Genomic DNA, 16827 nt, shown 5'->3' on the forward strand with positions numbered 1-16827 from the left:
TTATACTTGGCTCTCTGGATGCAATGTATCTTATGACATGCCTCTTTTTGATGTTATTGATTTCATTTCCTGTGCTTCCTTATTTGTTCAGTAAAGTTCATTTTTACACCAGTGCAACACGCTCGGCCGTTAATCAGTCCAGACCTTTAGGATCAAAGTTAATTATTTTGATATGATCATGCTGCTAGAAACATAACGCCTTGATCACAATTAGAAATTCTCCTCAAAAAAAGGGTTCAGAAAATTTCAACTTACAGAGTTGCTTCTGCTCAAACCTCTGAATGTTGGAGTGAACATTTTATCCTATAGGTGGAAATGCATGTTTCTGCTAATCTGACGAGATTTCTTTCTTTTTCTCTGCAGATATTAAAGATTCACTGATGCAGGCTCTGGCCAGCTACGTGTGCTACCCACATTCACTCAGAGCTGTGGAGAGAATCCCTGAGGAGCAGTGAGTACATTACCCATAATCCCATCTGGGGCACACACAGCTTTCCTGCTGAACCTGTTAAAGCAAAGCTTCACCAACACGGTGCTAGGTGCTTTCTCCATAATCCTGCTGAGGATTTCAAATTAATGCAACATGAGAAGAGAATCTGGCATTTAGCGAAATGGCTAGGATTGGGACATGCAGGGATTCTTGTTGTGTCTAAAATCGAAGGCTATAATTCCTCGATGTCTTGCTGTTTAATGAGACTGTTTTCTTAGAAGGCCGTGTTTGGATGGCTATATAGGAACCTGTAAGGTAAACGTTTTTAAGGTAAAGACGGGCTTTGATGTCATGTTGACGTTTACCAGCTACGTGCAACTCTCACTAACCGTAAAGTCTGTTAGGCAAAACGGAACAAATAAAATATTGTTCGGGAGCAAAGAAAGAATATTCTGTGATTACTGTACATCAACTAAACCTGAATCGAGAAATCATTAATCGTCAATTAGCTGCTCCTTTGATTGTACACCATTTTTTGCAGGCTGGGTGGTGCGGAGAATTATGGGTAATACGCAGGACAGAATAGGGTGTTGTCAAGATTTCACAAATTGAAGGCAGAATTAAATAGCAACATTTTATTTGGACAGGATTCAATATGAGAATCCTGTCCAAATAAAATAAAAAATAAAAGAGTATTTGTTTTAGGAACAGGAATGTGAAGGAAAAAACGGACCAGATCCAACTATATGATCAGGAAAAAGAAAGGAAAAAAATCTACTTTTGTTTAATCTGCCTGCGTTTGTTTAAACCTTAATGACCTTTGACCTTTGTTTAGGCGGGTGGCTATGATGAGAAACCTCTTGGCGCCGTATGAACAGCGTCCGTGGGCTCAGACTAACTGGATCCTTGTCCGATTGTGGAGGGTAAGATCCCTTTATTTTTCCTTTCCTGTCCCTTTTTCCTCATCCTTAAGATACTTTCTTCCCCTTCTTTTTCATCGTTCTTCATTCCTAATCTAATCCTAAATTTATTCATCCATATTTTTTTTATCTCTTTTTCTCATCCCTGTTTTATTTCTCCTTCCTCATTCATTTTTTATCACTCTCATCTTTCTTCATCACCCCATCCCCTCTTCACTTCCTTTCTTTTTCCCATAACTCCTTCCACCTTCCTAATCCCTCTTTTCCATTCCTTTCTCTCTTCTTCACTCTCTTCTCATACCACCTAACTATTTGTTTTCCCCTCATCTCTCATTTTTCATTTCTTATCCATTATCCTTCATATCCCCACCCATCCCTCTCTTCTTATCCTTTCATTCACATCCTGCCATCTGCATCCAAACTCCACTCTTCCTCATCTCTCCCACCATATGTCTCACCTCTTTCTTTTAATCTCTCTCTACACATTCTCCCTTCTTATCAATCCTGACATCTCTGCTCGTCCCTCTTATCTTATCCCTCTTTCTTTTGTCCTCGCTCTAATTCTAAACCCATTATGCCACATGGAAGGAGGTGATGCAGTCGGATACAATTATTTTGTTGAATCCTCGTCGTCCTCGGCCCTCAAAACAACCCAGCACAATTTTTATAATGGGAAGAAATCGTTGCAACAAAAATGCAGTTGTTTAAGCTTTAACTTTACCGGCCTGAAAAAAATTTACAGGCTCATCATTATAGTGGATTTACATAATAATAATAATAATAATAATAATAATAATAATAATGTTATTTTTATTATAGAATTGATAATGCAGTGGGGGGCACGGTGGCTTATTGGTTAGCACGTTCACCTCACACCTCCAGGGTTGGGGGGTCGATTCCCGCGTCCGCCTTGTGTTTGTGGAGTTTGCATGTTCTCCCTGTGCCTCGGGGGTTTCCTCCGGGTACTCTGGTTTCCTCCCCCTGTCCAAAGACATGCATGGTAGGTTGATTGGCATCTCTGGAAAATTGTCCGTAGTGTGTGAGTGTGTGAGGGAATGAGAGTGTGTGTGTGCCCTGCGATGGGTTGGCACTCCGTCCAGGGTGTATCCTGCCTCGATGCCCGATGACGCCTGAGATAGGCACAGGCTCCATGTTACCCGAGTAGTTCGGATAAGCGGTAGAAAATGAGATGAGGAGTGAGTGATAATGCAGTTAATGATTACTGTAATTCGGCATCATGCTTTATATAAACAATGTAAATAAAAGCTCTACACGTGTTTACCTGTTTCATCAGTTTTTTATAATAAAAAATGAACCCAAGATAAATCACGTCAGAACTTTTTACAATCTCAACGTGTCAGTCAAACCTTAATGGAAAAACAGAAGAAAAATAAGTATTGGAATTTACCAGGAATTGCCCGAAGCACGGGGAAAACATGCAAACTTCCAACCTCAGAGGTGTGTGACAAACTCACTAACCACTAAGGCTTTGTGTCCTCTCATTAATCATGAGCTCAGCAGCTAAAAAGGCTGGTGAGCGAACAGTATATAACCTGTAACATACTGAACATTATATTTCTATTCATATTTTTAACTTAGATTCTATGTATGAGTAGGCCGGGTTTTCATTTCACCGCAAGCTGTGTTTGTTTAAATGAAAATGAAATCTTGAATCTTGAAACACTTTATATATGCTATAACACATATAAATATATGTATATAATGTACATTATATACGAGTGATAATAGGCCTGGTGTGGGTGAAGGATTTAATTCCATTCAATGAGGAGCCACACCTGATTCCACTTATTTAAACAGTTGATCCTGGTTTTCAATAGACTCAGTTGGTTGGAATAAAACCTGCACCCGCACCGGCCCGTTTCGGATAAGCTTGGACACCCTTGGTTTAGGGATTTAAAGGTAATGTAGCTCCTGATTTTTATGTTTGCTTGTAATTCTCTTCATTTACAGGGTTGTGGGTTTGGCTACAGGTACACACGGCTGCCTCACCTGCTCAAAACCAAACCTGAGGATGCCAACCTACCCAGCCTGCAAAGTGAGTTACATGGTGTAAATCCATTTTACTTTTCCAGCTCTCTCTTCGATCCCGCGATTACTCTTTTCCCATGTTTTTGAAATTGTAATCGGGGCATTGAAGCCTGCATTACCACCACATCACATACACATTACAGCCGAGAGCAATACCTATCTTCGCATATCCTAAATGAGGAGGTTGGGGTCACGTAGGGGCAGCTATGATACAGCACACCTGGAACAGTAAGGGTTAACGGCCTTGCTCAGTTGTTCAACAGTGGCAGTTTAGCAGTGCTGGGCCTTGCTTAATTGTCCAACATTTGCAGCTTGGCAGCATTCATCCTTGCTCAATTGCCTAACAGTGGCAGCTTGGCAGCGCTAGGTCTTTCTTAATTGCCCAACAGTTGCAGCTTAGCAGTGCCTTCCGATCAGCAACCCAGAGCCTTAACCACTTTAGCCTCCACTGCCCCCAGACACTTTGTAAATCAACTGAATATAAGAACTCAATTAAGACTTTTGCAGTACACACTATAGGACCAAAAGTTTGTGGACATCTGTCAGCATCACCTGACCATCAAATCCATACCTGCTTGTTGAGCATTAGTAAGGTCAGTCACGTATGTCATGTCAGGATGTCTGGGGTGCATTCGTTGTTCCAATTTATCCCAAAGGTGTTCAGTGGCGTTGCATCCCAGTCAGGGCTTTATGCAAGACACTGGAGATCTTACAATCCATCTTTATCAAACCATGTCTTAATGGAGTGTGCCTTCAACAGGTTTGGGCTTCTTAGCTTCTGTGATCATTTTATACAAAGTGATGGCTTCCAAATAGGTGGCAACGATGAAAACGATGATGAAAATATACTAAAAATAAACAACGAAGCTGGTCAATTATAGCTTATAATTAAGTTTTCTTTTCATTAAGTTGTTTTTCTTTGATCGGGTTGTGGTTGAATAAATAATTAATAAAAAAAACAATATCGCACACATCACGCACACACACATACGTGTGTGTGGGTGTGTGTTTTATGCAAAATATGTCAACCCCTCATGTCAACCCCTCATGCAAAATGGCATATTATTTACCATGCATAAACAAAACACTAAATCTTTCTCATCAGCATTGACACTTTCATCACAATGGCAGTACAGCAGTCTATTAACAGCTGTCATCCGTCATAATCTGTAGTCTGCAGATGTGCTTTGAAGGTGGTTTAAAAAAATCTCGAATGAGAATTCACCGTATCCCATTTGAAGAGGTTTGTATGCTGTATTTTAACGATTTTTAAACATTTTGCTGACTTTTGGACCACTGCAGTTAGCGATCAACCTCATCATGACTCGATTCCAGCCTGATTCTTTCTCGATTCTTGGACACGAATTGAAATTTTCCTCTCTTTTCCTCTCTATTTCCCCTTAAATAATCCTGAAAATTTATGGGTCATAAATATTAGACATTTTTCAGATGCCTGGTAACATCGTTGAATTTGAATTTATCCATTATTTCTATAAATATTTTTAGAATTGAAAAGAAAAAAAAATAGGGGGACAAAAATGCATACAAATGGTAGTTAGAGGTTTAAACATTATGAGTTACTGACAGAGAGAAGGAGGAGAAGGAGGTGGAGAAGGACGTGGAGAAAATCAACACATGAGAAGGAGTTGGAGAAAAGTGTTTTTGGTTGTTATTCAAAATCTGTTTTCCTTTTTAAATATTTATTAAGAGGTTATCGCTGCTATATCAGGTTGATTGATAGTGATAATTTAATGATATATTATTCAGTTCCATACAAGCTGCAACCTGAAATGATCCAAACAACAAAGGATTATACCGCAACAGTCATATATTTATTAAGGGAGCCGCAACAGCATTCATTTGGATGCACCGTTTAATAGATCTCTTGCCAAACTGCCTACACCCCAAGATTAGACATCTAAGGCAACACTTATTAGACCATTTATCCAAAGTCCAAATCTCCTTTTGGTTTTGTTTTATGATTCGATTTGGATTGCATGTAATTAAGTGACCTTAAAAGAGAAAGAAAACATAGTCTGAAGGCTCATGTCAATGCTTCTAGCACGTTGATATTTCTGTGCAAATATCCAACACTAATAGCATTCTAGCACTGCAGCTCTCTCCTTGTTTGGATCAGTTTGTTTCTTGAGAGTCAATTTAGCTTCTTTTATTTAATCTCAGATCAGAAAAATACTCCAATTTAAAATACACTTTCTGCAGTTAGGTCAATTGTTTGGTATTAGGTTACAAACTGCAATGTAATGAAATGAAACGAAAAGCAACAATAGAAAAGTTACCCGCTCAACCGAAAACATACTCTTAAAACTTTTTCATTAATTGGTCAGAAATGTGGTGATGGGAGAAGACGCTGGCAGTCAAAAACGATGAGAGAATTCTATCAATATATATAAATAGATATCACGTCCAGAGCACTACAGCTCTGTCCTTTGGCAGATAAAATAAAAATAAAAATAAAATGCATTTCATGTTTTGATTGAAGTCCTGCAGTTTTTATATACAGTACAGACCAAAAGTTTGGACACACCTTCTCATTCAAAGAGTTTTCCTTATTTTCATGACTATGAAAATTGTAGATTTACACTGAAGGCATCAAAACTATGAATTAACACGTGTGGAATTATATACGTACATAACAAAAAGGTGTGAAACAACTGATAATATGTCATATTCTAGGTTCTTCAAAGTCGCCACCTTTTGCTTTGATTACTGCTTTGCACATTGTATTGATGAGCTTCAAGAGGTCGTCACCTGAAATGGTCTTCCAACAGTCTTGAAGGAGTTCCCAGAGATGCTTAGCACTTGTTGGCCCTTTTGCCTTCACTCTGCGGTCCAGCTCACCCCAAACCGTCTCGATCGGGTTCAGGTCCGGTGACTGTGGAGGCCGGGTCATCTGGTGCAGCACCCCATCACTCTCCTTCATGGTCAAATAGCCCTTACACAGCCTGGAGGTGTGTTTGGGGTCATTGTCCTGTTGAAAAGGTGGTGTGTCCAAACTTTTGGAAGGTGTGTCCAAACTTTTGGTCTGTACTGTATGTAGATTCAGAGTCGAATTATATAGATTCAGAGTCGAATTGCTTTCTCGCTGTAAACGAAATGTAGTAGTGTGCAGTTTGAACTGGAGTACGACCTCCTCACGCAGACGATACAAGACCAGGCTTACGGTTCGAGGAATTCAACACTGCATATATAAAAACTCGAATGCTGCTTCTTTAAGCATTCTGTGTTCTAAGAATATGTATGACCTCTTGTGACATTTCACAAAACCGCTAGTTGGTTTGGACCTCAGCTGGTTCCTTCAGTGAGGATGCCCTGAGTCAGTGGCACAGAAAATAGCCTGTGTGTTTGTGTGTGTGTGTGTGTGTGTGTGTGTGTGTGTGTGTGTGTGTGTGTGTGTGTGTGTGTGTGTGTGTGTGTGAAGGACATGTTCTAGATTTGTGTGACTGAGCAAGAGTGTCATCTAAGTGTTGAAATAATTTTTTTTATGCTTTCAGGTGAACAGGCTTTGTTTACTTTCTGCATGATTTTATTTTTTAATTTACTCCGAGTAATGAAAGAAGGAACACGTTCATGCTCTTCCGTTTTGATTTGTCAGGTGGCTCATTGGCACAATAGACAGAATTGTTGCAATAAAAATTAAGCAATACATTATGATGTAAGTAAAAACATAAAACATTTGGGAGTCATGCTGTTCGAGCAGAATAATCAACAGCAGGGTGGAGAGGAGGTCCTGTTACCTCTGTGGTAACTCCGCTAATAACCACAGCAGATTAGCAGCAATTTTGGTTGATTTATTATAGAACCACACATTGTATTTTTATCCATTAAGAGTTACAGTAATTGGGACACAATTGAATTCTTCATGGTGTCCAGATCTGAACGGAAGAAGGCATGGTATGACATCTGACAAAGTTCTAACATATACTGTATATCAGAATGAATTAACAAAGATTTTGTTACTTGTGATTCGACACATTGGGGTTAAAAGAAAAAGAAAAATAGTGAAGCGAAAAATTACAAGCTCCGAGGGTCTGTGTGCATTTCGTTCAGATTGTGTCTCGGATTCAATACTCTGAAGATCCTGAGGTGGAAATGTGTTTGTCTGAGATGGATGTCTGCCCAATGATGGATCCGTGTACCCAGGATGTGTTTTTTTTTTTTTCCACAAATCCACATCCCTGAGTTAGGATGAATAAATGATTGAGCATGTTGTTTTTTGAAAAATACTACAAGGTGCACAGGAGTGCCATTGTGATGTTTTTTCCTTCAGGGCTTGATTCTGTAAATGAGCGTCTTCCACACTGACATTATTATGCAATACCAGTACAACTTCTCAGCTTCTCATGTTACTTGGGTTTTAATTTTGCATGCTTCACTCCCATTGATTCACTGGCCTTGTGTTTGTGCTAATAACGTCCAATTTTCTCACTCTCATTTGCATGACTTTCAGGAGATTTGTCAATTGCTAGTTTCCGAAGTAAGTTCCATTCACATTTTTTTCCCCCCATTTCCATTTTTTCTTCTTTCTGCTCCTCAGTGAAACTATTAGCTCTCTTCTACTTAACAGCGTGGCTCGGATCGGTTAATTAACCGTGAACCCACTTTTAAGATGTAAAACAGCTCATTTTGCAGTGGAAGCTGGTGCACATGCTGAATTTGGTGATTGTTCTTGTTTGGGTAAATGTGCAAGCCAGTCTGTGCAGAGGAAAATAGTTCATTTGATTAATCAATCTGTATTTTTTTAAATCTGTTTACCAAACATTCATAACATACTGTATGAAGTTTATTTACCTATATTAATGTTTTCTTACAGTTTATTTTTTTTATAAGAACTCCTACTTATTTTTCATTTATTTATTTACTTGTTGATTTATTTGATTGTTTGTTTGTAATTGAACCACATTGTCATTTTATATTTTTACTATTCAGTCACATGCTATTTTTTTATTTTACCTTCTTTTTTTTTTTACATGAGTCTATAAATAAAAAAAATTATAACACTTATAATGTTAATTAATAATATATAATTAAAATGGATAAATAATTAAGTATAATTAATCAATTTAATTTATTTATTTGTAATTTTTAACCCACATGCATTTTTTTAAGTTTCTTTTTTATATTTACTTACATTATGTTTTTATTTATTTATTTATTTTTTAATCCGATATTTGAATTTTACGTGTTTTAAAATTTCTTACTTTGTCCCTACATAGTGCACTACATTTATGATAAAACACTATTTGGGACTGAACCATAGAGAATATTAATGTTCTGACTAATTTACTGCTGAACTTTCTCTCAGGTGTAAAATCAGATTTAGGTATTGGCATCGTCATCTGCACTGGCACTGACTGTATCATGATTAATAGCTCTTTCTTTCAGGAAGACTGGCTAATATACCTCCAAACTTTTATTTGAATGAAATATGTCTAATTTGAGTCATTTAGAAAAAAAAACTTTTATTAAACTAAGCATGGCACATGTAACTTCCAGTGAAACTCCTCCTACTTTTATTGTGTTATGTAATGGGAAACAGAGACAAAAGGTTATGGTTAAACTTTCTTTACCCTGAGCCATGCTGTATTGTTCTATAAGTAGCTACTGATTACATCTTAGTCTGTAAATCAGTCTTCAAAGTTTTGCATATAGCTTTTTAGATGCATGTAATTGTAAACCTTTCCTTAGGCTTTTAAGCTTCCATCCTACTATCTGTTCTCCTTGAACTTTTTGGATAGTCTGCTTCATTTCCCACTTTCAAAACATCTCACATGCTCAGACGTCCGTGTGCTGTTTGCTGACACAAGCACATCATTGTTTGCCTTGTTAATAATCCTTCTATTGTGGATTTGCATTCGATTGTATTAGCTGCTCTTCGAGCTCTGGTGCACTGAGATCAGTGGTGTAATGCAGACAAAGCCAATCTACTCAGGCCTGTATTGTCTAATCTAATGAAGAACGTTGGGAAATCGACTTTGGAACAGCAGGTTCTACTAAACCGCAAACAAATGAGTTTTGCTAAACGTCTACAGCTCTCCCGGAGCTCTTGTCGGAATAAACATTCTCTTTATTTCCGTGCACTTAATGCTTTGTAATTAGGAATTACCCATGCTTTTCATGTCATCAGCGCCGAAGCCCAGGAGGGGAAAAGGAGAACGTTTTTATCTGATTACATCCTCTGAGATGTGAAGATGCCGTGGAGGCAGTACGTGTTTGTTTGACTCTATTAAAGACTGCAGATATGCCTTTGTGTTGTTAATGAAATCTATGTTGTAGATCTATAAGGTTAGTCAGGGGGAAGTGTAGATCAGTGGGATGTTGACAGTGTCAGACTTTTACATAAACCTGGTGATACAGTCTCTTACATGGACCTTATAATCCAATCTGATCCAGTCTTTGCAAAGACCTGGTGATCCAGTCTGATCCAGTCTCTTACATAGACCTGGTGATCCAGTCTGATCCAGTCTCTTGCATAGACCTGGTGATCCATTCTCTTACATAGACCTGGTGATCCAGTCTCTTACATAGACCTGGTGATCCAGTCTGATCCAGTCTCATGCATAGACCTGGTGATCCATTCTCTTACATAGACCTGGTGATCCAGTCTCTTACATAGACGTGGTGATTCAGTCTCCTACATAGACCTGGTGATCCAGTCTGATCCAGTCTCTTACATAGACCTGGTGATTCAGTCTCCTACATAGACCTGGTGATCCAGTCTGATCCAGTCTCTTACATAGACCTGGTGATTCAGTCTCCTACATAGACCTGGTGATCCAGTCTGATCCAGTCTCTTACATAGACCTGGTGATAAAATCCCTTACAAAGACCTGGTGATCCTGTCTCCTGCATACACTTAGTGATTCGGTCTCCTACATATAGTACATCAGGTGATCCAGTATCTTGCTTACACCAGTTGAACCATTCTCTTACATAGACCTGGTAGAAAGTCTCAGACCACAACCAAGAATTTAATCCCATAAGCACATACAATATGTAATTTAAGCACATACAATATGTAAGTATTGTCATATTAACTCTTTTTCCCAGAGGCCAAAAAAAATTATTTGTACCTGTTTTGTGCCCATGTTCAGCATTGAATTTCTTTGTCATTTCACATGCCACAGTGGTGCTTAATGGTTTATATAAAAGTAGACGTTTTTTTTTTTTTTAAGTTATCTTCAACCACTAAATTTCTATATAAGTCTCACTTACCAACAGTGATTCATTCTTTTGAACTGATTCATTTTGCATCAGAGTTCAACCGACCTTTTCAAGAAAGTGCCTGAATTATACTTTTCGAATGTTTTACAGATTTGCATTTACATTTCATTCACATTCATTCAGTTTGCAGACTCTTTTAATTCAAAGTGGTTTATAAATGAGAAACTACAAGATACCAATCAGAGAACAATAGGAAGGATCCCTCAGATCCTCTGCCACAGCTGAACTAAACCCTCCATCTCTCAGGATACAAGAAAGACAAGCATTAAGATTTTTCTCTCTTCTAGCACCCAGGTAGTGGAATGAACTTCGTTTTAGATATCAGAACAGCTGAATCGCTGATGATGATGGCATACGTACATAATTCTCAAATACTTAAAACAGCACTTGTAAAACATCTGTTTTTAAAACATCTGTTTGTTCTTCTTGCTGTATTTTCTTCCGATAGTTTTAGACATTTTAGGTATTTTTCGTCCATGACCTCGTATAAGTAACTTCAAAAAGCACTTCTGTTAGTCATTCTAGATAAGGGTGTCTGCCAAATGCTGTAAATGTTAAATGCTCTGTTAGCGTTTAGAGTTTGGGGTTTTTAAATGTCTAAAATTTACATTTGCTCAGATTAATATTCTCGAATTCACCGTTCAGACTTTCTAATATCAATATCTAATATATTCAAATATGCTTCAACAGTTTCTGCACATAACTGGCTCCTGCTTTTACAGTGTCATTGTTGTGTTAGTAACTTTCCTCTCAAAGCGACTGCATGGGGAAAGATTGTCAGAATAGATGTCATAGGGAGCGTAAAATTGGCCAAACCTGGGCTTTATTTTTATTAAACCCTCCATCTCCAAATTGGTGATATGCCTTGTCCTCACTTCCTCATCTCTGTGTCTTGCTCTTTTAATCTCTCGCTTGCTGTGGTGTTCTTTCTTTTGCCCTTTGTGGGGATTGCACAGCATGGAGGGACTCGCTAAGTCTAATTACACACAAAGGTTATTTCTGTTGTGTTAACGGACCTCGTCGGCTGATTAGCTTCATTCAGAGCTTCGTTTAGAGCGTTTGCTGCGGTCTTTATGTTTCTCTAACTGGCTTTTTAGCATGTCAGGTCAAGTTCTTTACCATGGTAGTGTCGAATTACCCATAATGCTCTGTGTTGCTCTTTTGTCTGAAATGGCAAGAATAACACTGGCTAATGTGCCTGAATTTCTATACAGGATCTGTATATGTAGATTATCACCTACTGCGGTCTGAGGATGGATTGCACAACCCCGTTGTGACTGTCCAATTCAGATGATTCAACCCTGATGCTACGTTCACACATGCAGCGGCTCGCAGCTACAATGTGACTGGAGATGAATGAGAGCTGCCGAAATCTAGTTAGCTACTTGATGTACGCGTGTCCAAATCAATGATGCAACAAGTCTGCGAAAAGTAGAAAGTGATTCAGATTTGCATAACCTATGATATGGTTCAGATATTTGGTATGCTAGTTGTGCGATCCAGTGATAAATATTATTACTATGGCAACCAGTAGTAGGATTTTTTTGTAGTTAATTTAGTATAGCCAGCTGTTGATTTGCACAGCTGTTGCATTTTTATTGTCCTCACTTTGCTGTTTTAACAGCCTATTGTTACAGTAATCAAAGACATTATGGACAGTTGGGTGCTTACACCCTTGTACAAACAGTTTATGGAAGATCCACATATACTGTAGCTACGATGGTCAGGTGTCTACAGACATATGCAGATTTTTTTTTCCCTGAAGCTTAATCACATAAATTATAGACCAAATAGTGAATCGAAAGGTAAGGAATTTATGTAATTAGCATTGCCTAACTAATGTGGATCCCTATGTCATCCCTAATTTTAGAAATGGGATAATTTTGGTTTGAATTAATAGAATACTTTTTGCAATTTGTTTGAGTGTTATAATGTTGATATAAACCTTTCTAGATCTTTAGAGAATCTATGCTCAAAAAGACCATGCTCAAAGCTATGAAACCATTTCTGGGTCCTGTATTTTGGTTTTGTTTATTGGGGTTTTAAGAGCCAACGAGTGTTTTGAGCAAACAACATGATTATCTCTGATTGGTTGCAGAGCCTTGTCCGTCACTCCTGCTCCAAAGACATATGGCAGAACTCCTGAATCAGGATAAAGAAATGGCTGCTAGCTTCCTCAACAGTGTCCTCAACCAACTCAACTGGGCCTTCTCGGAGTTCATTGGCATGATCCAAGAGGTAAGAGAGCGTCGGTCCTCTGGATTGAGCTCAAATACTCAACAGCTGCATTACTTCCTTGTTGGTGCACTTTAAAGCTGGCAGCTGCTAATGTGCATGCAAGCAAACCTATTGAGTAAAAGGTCCTGTCACAGTAGAGTTTAATGAAATATTACAGCTGTCTCCAGACTTGAACTGCTTGAAACATTTAAATTATTCATAGATAGAATGTTCAATAGTATTGTCATTACTGTCACCATTTGGTGTAGTGGATTAGTCTTTTCCATTTTAAGCAATACGATTTGCATACAAATGACTAAGTAGATTTTTTTAGAACGTGGTGACTGCTTTTTTTTTTTTTTTTTTAAGTGAAATCGGTAATGTGTGGATTTATGCTACCTGCTTTCATTTGTTCTAATACATCTGAATCATAGGCAGCACTTTGTTTACATCTTATTAAGTAAAATAAATAAATAGAGAGTGAGGTTTAATTTGTTTCAAATATCTCAATGAGAACCCAGGAAAATATATGAGATTATTAAGTCTATCTTCTAGACATTTCTTCTAGAAGAAATTATGATTTGAAATGGCTGTTAAACTGATGGCAGATAATTTGACTTCTTTTTAGATATCAATGCAGGAAATAAAAAATAAATAAAGAAAGAAAACAATCTGCAACAAACAACCAATTTCAAGCAAATTCAAGCTTATGTAAGACTACATTTCTTTAGAAACAGGAATTTTTGTAATTTTATGAAAAATATTGAAGAAATTAACCTATATTTTCACTTTCTGAGATAAAACAAACCCAAAAACATGGTTGCCCTCACTGTTTTGAATATTTTTTAATATTTTGAATAAACACAACCTAGTTCTTTAATTATGCAAGCAATCATTTTACACCGATGCCTTTGCATACATGACCTCCGCTTCGGTGTCTTCTTAGAGCTTGTTATTTTCCACATTCCATCCTTTCTCCTTTTTAATTTGATTTCAAGATAGACGCCAATAAAGACTGATTTCGGAAGTGAACACAGGCTTCCTGTCTTTCCTACAGTGTTATTATTAGCAAAGGGACACTTTCTACTCTCTTAGGAAATTGTGGGAAAGAGCAAGACTCCCTGGTCTGTTTGGCAGCAAATTAAGCTCCAGCAGGGGAGCTGGAAAAGCACTCTGCTCAGCCAGAAGCATCTCTTAACACAGCAGTGTTTGTGGCAGACAGGAGCATCGGGTCTGCATTTACTGATTGGGCTTTGATGGTCGGAGTTCTCGGTTAGCTCTTGCAGGGTGACTTTTATCTCTGATGATCCCTAATTTAAAAGGCAGCAATCTTCAGAGGTATACACTTGTTTAGCAGCTACCTCATACCTAGAGTGGAAAAAATAGGGAGCTGGTGCAGCCATGTGGTTCAGTGGACTGATGTTGTCTTTACAAGTTCTGTAGTAAGATAGCTTTGTTATTTTGGAGCTTAGCAGATATTTTAGGTAGAATTTGGTCTTAAAGGTATTATTCAGACTAAACCCTTTGTTAATAATGTATAGTAGGATTAATGGACTACTGAGATTCCCGATATTTCTGGGAGGCTCACATTGTTAGGCTTATCAGATGCTGAACTGGATTTTTTATTTTTTTTTCGTTGACCTGAATAACAAGCTAAATCATACAGTATGAGCAAAAAAAAAAGTATAAATAATTATATGGAGTACCATAAGGTAGTGGTTAATTTTCTATCACTGTATTTAAAAAAAAACAAAAAAAATTTAACGTATAAAAACGTGAAATAAAATGAGATGCAAAATATCATAGATAATAACATAAATTATATTGGGAGAAATGATCAATATGGTTTGTCCATTTTTTTGCAGATATAGTTAGGCTTGTTTTTCATGGCAGCAGTTTAATTTTTCTTGGAGTCAGATGAATTTATTTAATCGATTAGTGATTTGTGTGAAACAATGAAGCCGGTCAATTTTGGAACCTATAACAACGACGACACACCACGATGCTAAAAAAAAGGGCATAGATGATCTTTAAATGGTTATTGCAGTTGTATAGAACTCCCATGGTTGTCAAAGCTCCCAGGATAGGAAGTTTGGTAGAGCTGCTTGGATTGGTAGTTTGGTGGAGCCACAAGATCTCCCAGGATTGGTAGAACTTCCTTGGAATTTTTAGAGCTCACTGGATTGGTAGACCTTCCAGGATTCAGAGCTTCCAGGACTGACAGATCTCGAAGGGTTTTTACTCCTCCCGGGTTGTTAATCTTTTGGTACTGGTAAAATATAAACAGGACTGATAGATTGATCTCCGCATCCTCCTCCGCCCCCCACCCCATTGTACAGACACCAATGTTCAACTTCCCAGGATTTGTAGATCCTCATAAAAAGCTTGTAAATCTTCATAAGCAGGATGGCAGTGGTACATCATGGAAACAAATAGAATATTAATAAATCATTTTGTGACAGATCCAGCAGGCAGCAGAGCGCCCGGAACGTAACTTTGTGGACACTAGGCAGCTGAAAGTGTGTGCCACGTGCTTTGACCTGTCTGTCAGTCTGCTACGTGTGCTGGAAATGACCGTCACCCTGGTACCCGAGATCTTCTTGGATTGGAGCCGACCCTCAGCCGAGCTTCTACTCCGTCGCTTAGCTCAGGTGAGTAAAGTCAAATAATTGGCTTGATGGATAAAGAGGCTTTTTATATAGAGTAACAGAGCAGTGGAAACTGTTTTAATGCTTATTTTTCAAATAAATTTCACAATGTATTATATGACACAACTTTATGATGTGGCAGTGGGGACTCAGTAGTTAAGCCTGTGGGTTACTGATCAGAAGGTTGGGGGTTCAAGCCCCAGCACCACCAAGCTGCCACTGGTTGGACCTTGAACAAGGCTCTTAACCCTCTCTGTTCCACAGGCACTCATGGCACTGTTCTTCTTCTTCTTCTTCTTCTTCTTCTTCTTCTTCTTCTTCTTCTTCTTCTTCTTCTTCTTCTTCTTCTTCTTCTTCTTCTTCTTCTTCTTCTTCTTCTTCTTCTTCTTCTTCTTCTTCTTCTTCTTCTTCTTCTTCTTCTTCTTCTTCTTCTTCTTCTTCTTCTTCTTCTAGTATTTTAATTGTTTTCATGTTTCTCAGATAATATTTGTGGCTTTAGTAGGTAAACATGCACTATGTGCAGCACAACACTTTGTAAATAATCTGCTCATGGGATTCCTCTAGTGTGCTTGTTTGTTTTGCACATTCTTTTATCACTTTATTTTTTGTGAAACACGTATGTGTGATGTGTGTGTGTGATGTGTGTGTGTGTTTCTGTGTTTTCCTGTTTGTGTTAATTCAAGTGTAAGGTAAGTCCTACAGACACATTCTGTCTTTGTAGGTGTGTTTACGTGTGGAGTGTGATTTTTATTCCTTACTGAAACTTTCAGAGGCGAGGTTGTTCTTTTTTCTCGTTCTCTCTTTCTCTTTCTTTTCTTTTCTTTTCTTTTCTTTTCTTTTTTCCTTGCATCATTGTTTTTCTTCCTTCCTTTTTTTTCTACTTGAAATTGAAATTCATGGCTGTCTCCATTCACTATTTTGAAAGCTTTTCACACTTGCACCTCAATGAGAGTGGAAAGCACAAATAGCTCAGAGTACTTTAGTACATGTGCTGTTTGACTAATGACAGGCCTTTGTATATCTGTCCTCCAGCTCCTGAACCAGGTGCTGAATAGAGTGACGGCTGAAAGAAACCTCTTCGACCGCGTAGTCAACCTTCGCCTGCCAGGTATCACTCACATATTTAGAATTGCTCTTCATGTATAACACCACCATAATCATATCTGACCTTTTATCTAAGGTCATGTGTAGGATTTATCACTAATTCTATTTAACACTTGTACGTAGGGTTACATTTAAATAAAATCTTTTATTCATTATTTATGAACAGCTGGAGAGACAAACTCCAATACTATAATTAAAAAAAACATTTTTTTTAATC

At 38.0% G+C, this 16827-nt stretch overlaps 1 protein-coding gene across 2 annotated transcripts in view; it reads left to right on the plus strand.

Moving 5' to 3' along the window:
• Positions 1-16827, plus strand: part of LOC113656446 (E3 ubiquitin-protein ligase RNF123) — a 133910-nt gene that overhangs the window by 31116 nt on the left and 85967 nt on the right. For both annotated transcript variants that reach the window (XM_027167724.2, XM_047809055.1), the window contains exons 29-34: positions 364-451; positions 1266-1353; positions 3322-3406; positions 12740-12879; positions 15321-15509; positions 16539-16614. In XM_027167724.2, the coding sequence (XP_027023525.2) occupies positions 364-451; positions 1266-1353; positions 3322-3406; positions 12740-12879; positions 15321-15509; positions 16539-16614 (666 nt within the window). The remainder of the gene's footprint in view (positions 1-363; positions 452-1265; positions 1354-3321; positions 3407-12739; positions 12880-15320; positions 15510-16538; positions 16615-16827) is intronic.

The sequence above is a fragment of the Tachysurus fulvidraco genome, chromosome 2 (genome assembly GCF_022655615.1).
Source record: "Tachysurus fulvidraco isolate hzauxx_2018 chromosome 2, HZAU_PFXX_2.0, whole genome shotgun sequence".
Classification (NCBI taxonomy): Eukaryota; Metazoa; Chordata; class Actinopteri; order Siluriformes; family Bagridae; genus Tachysurus; species Tachysurus fulvidraco.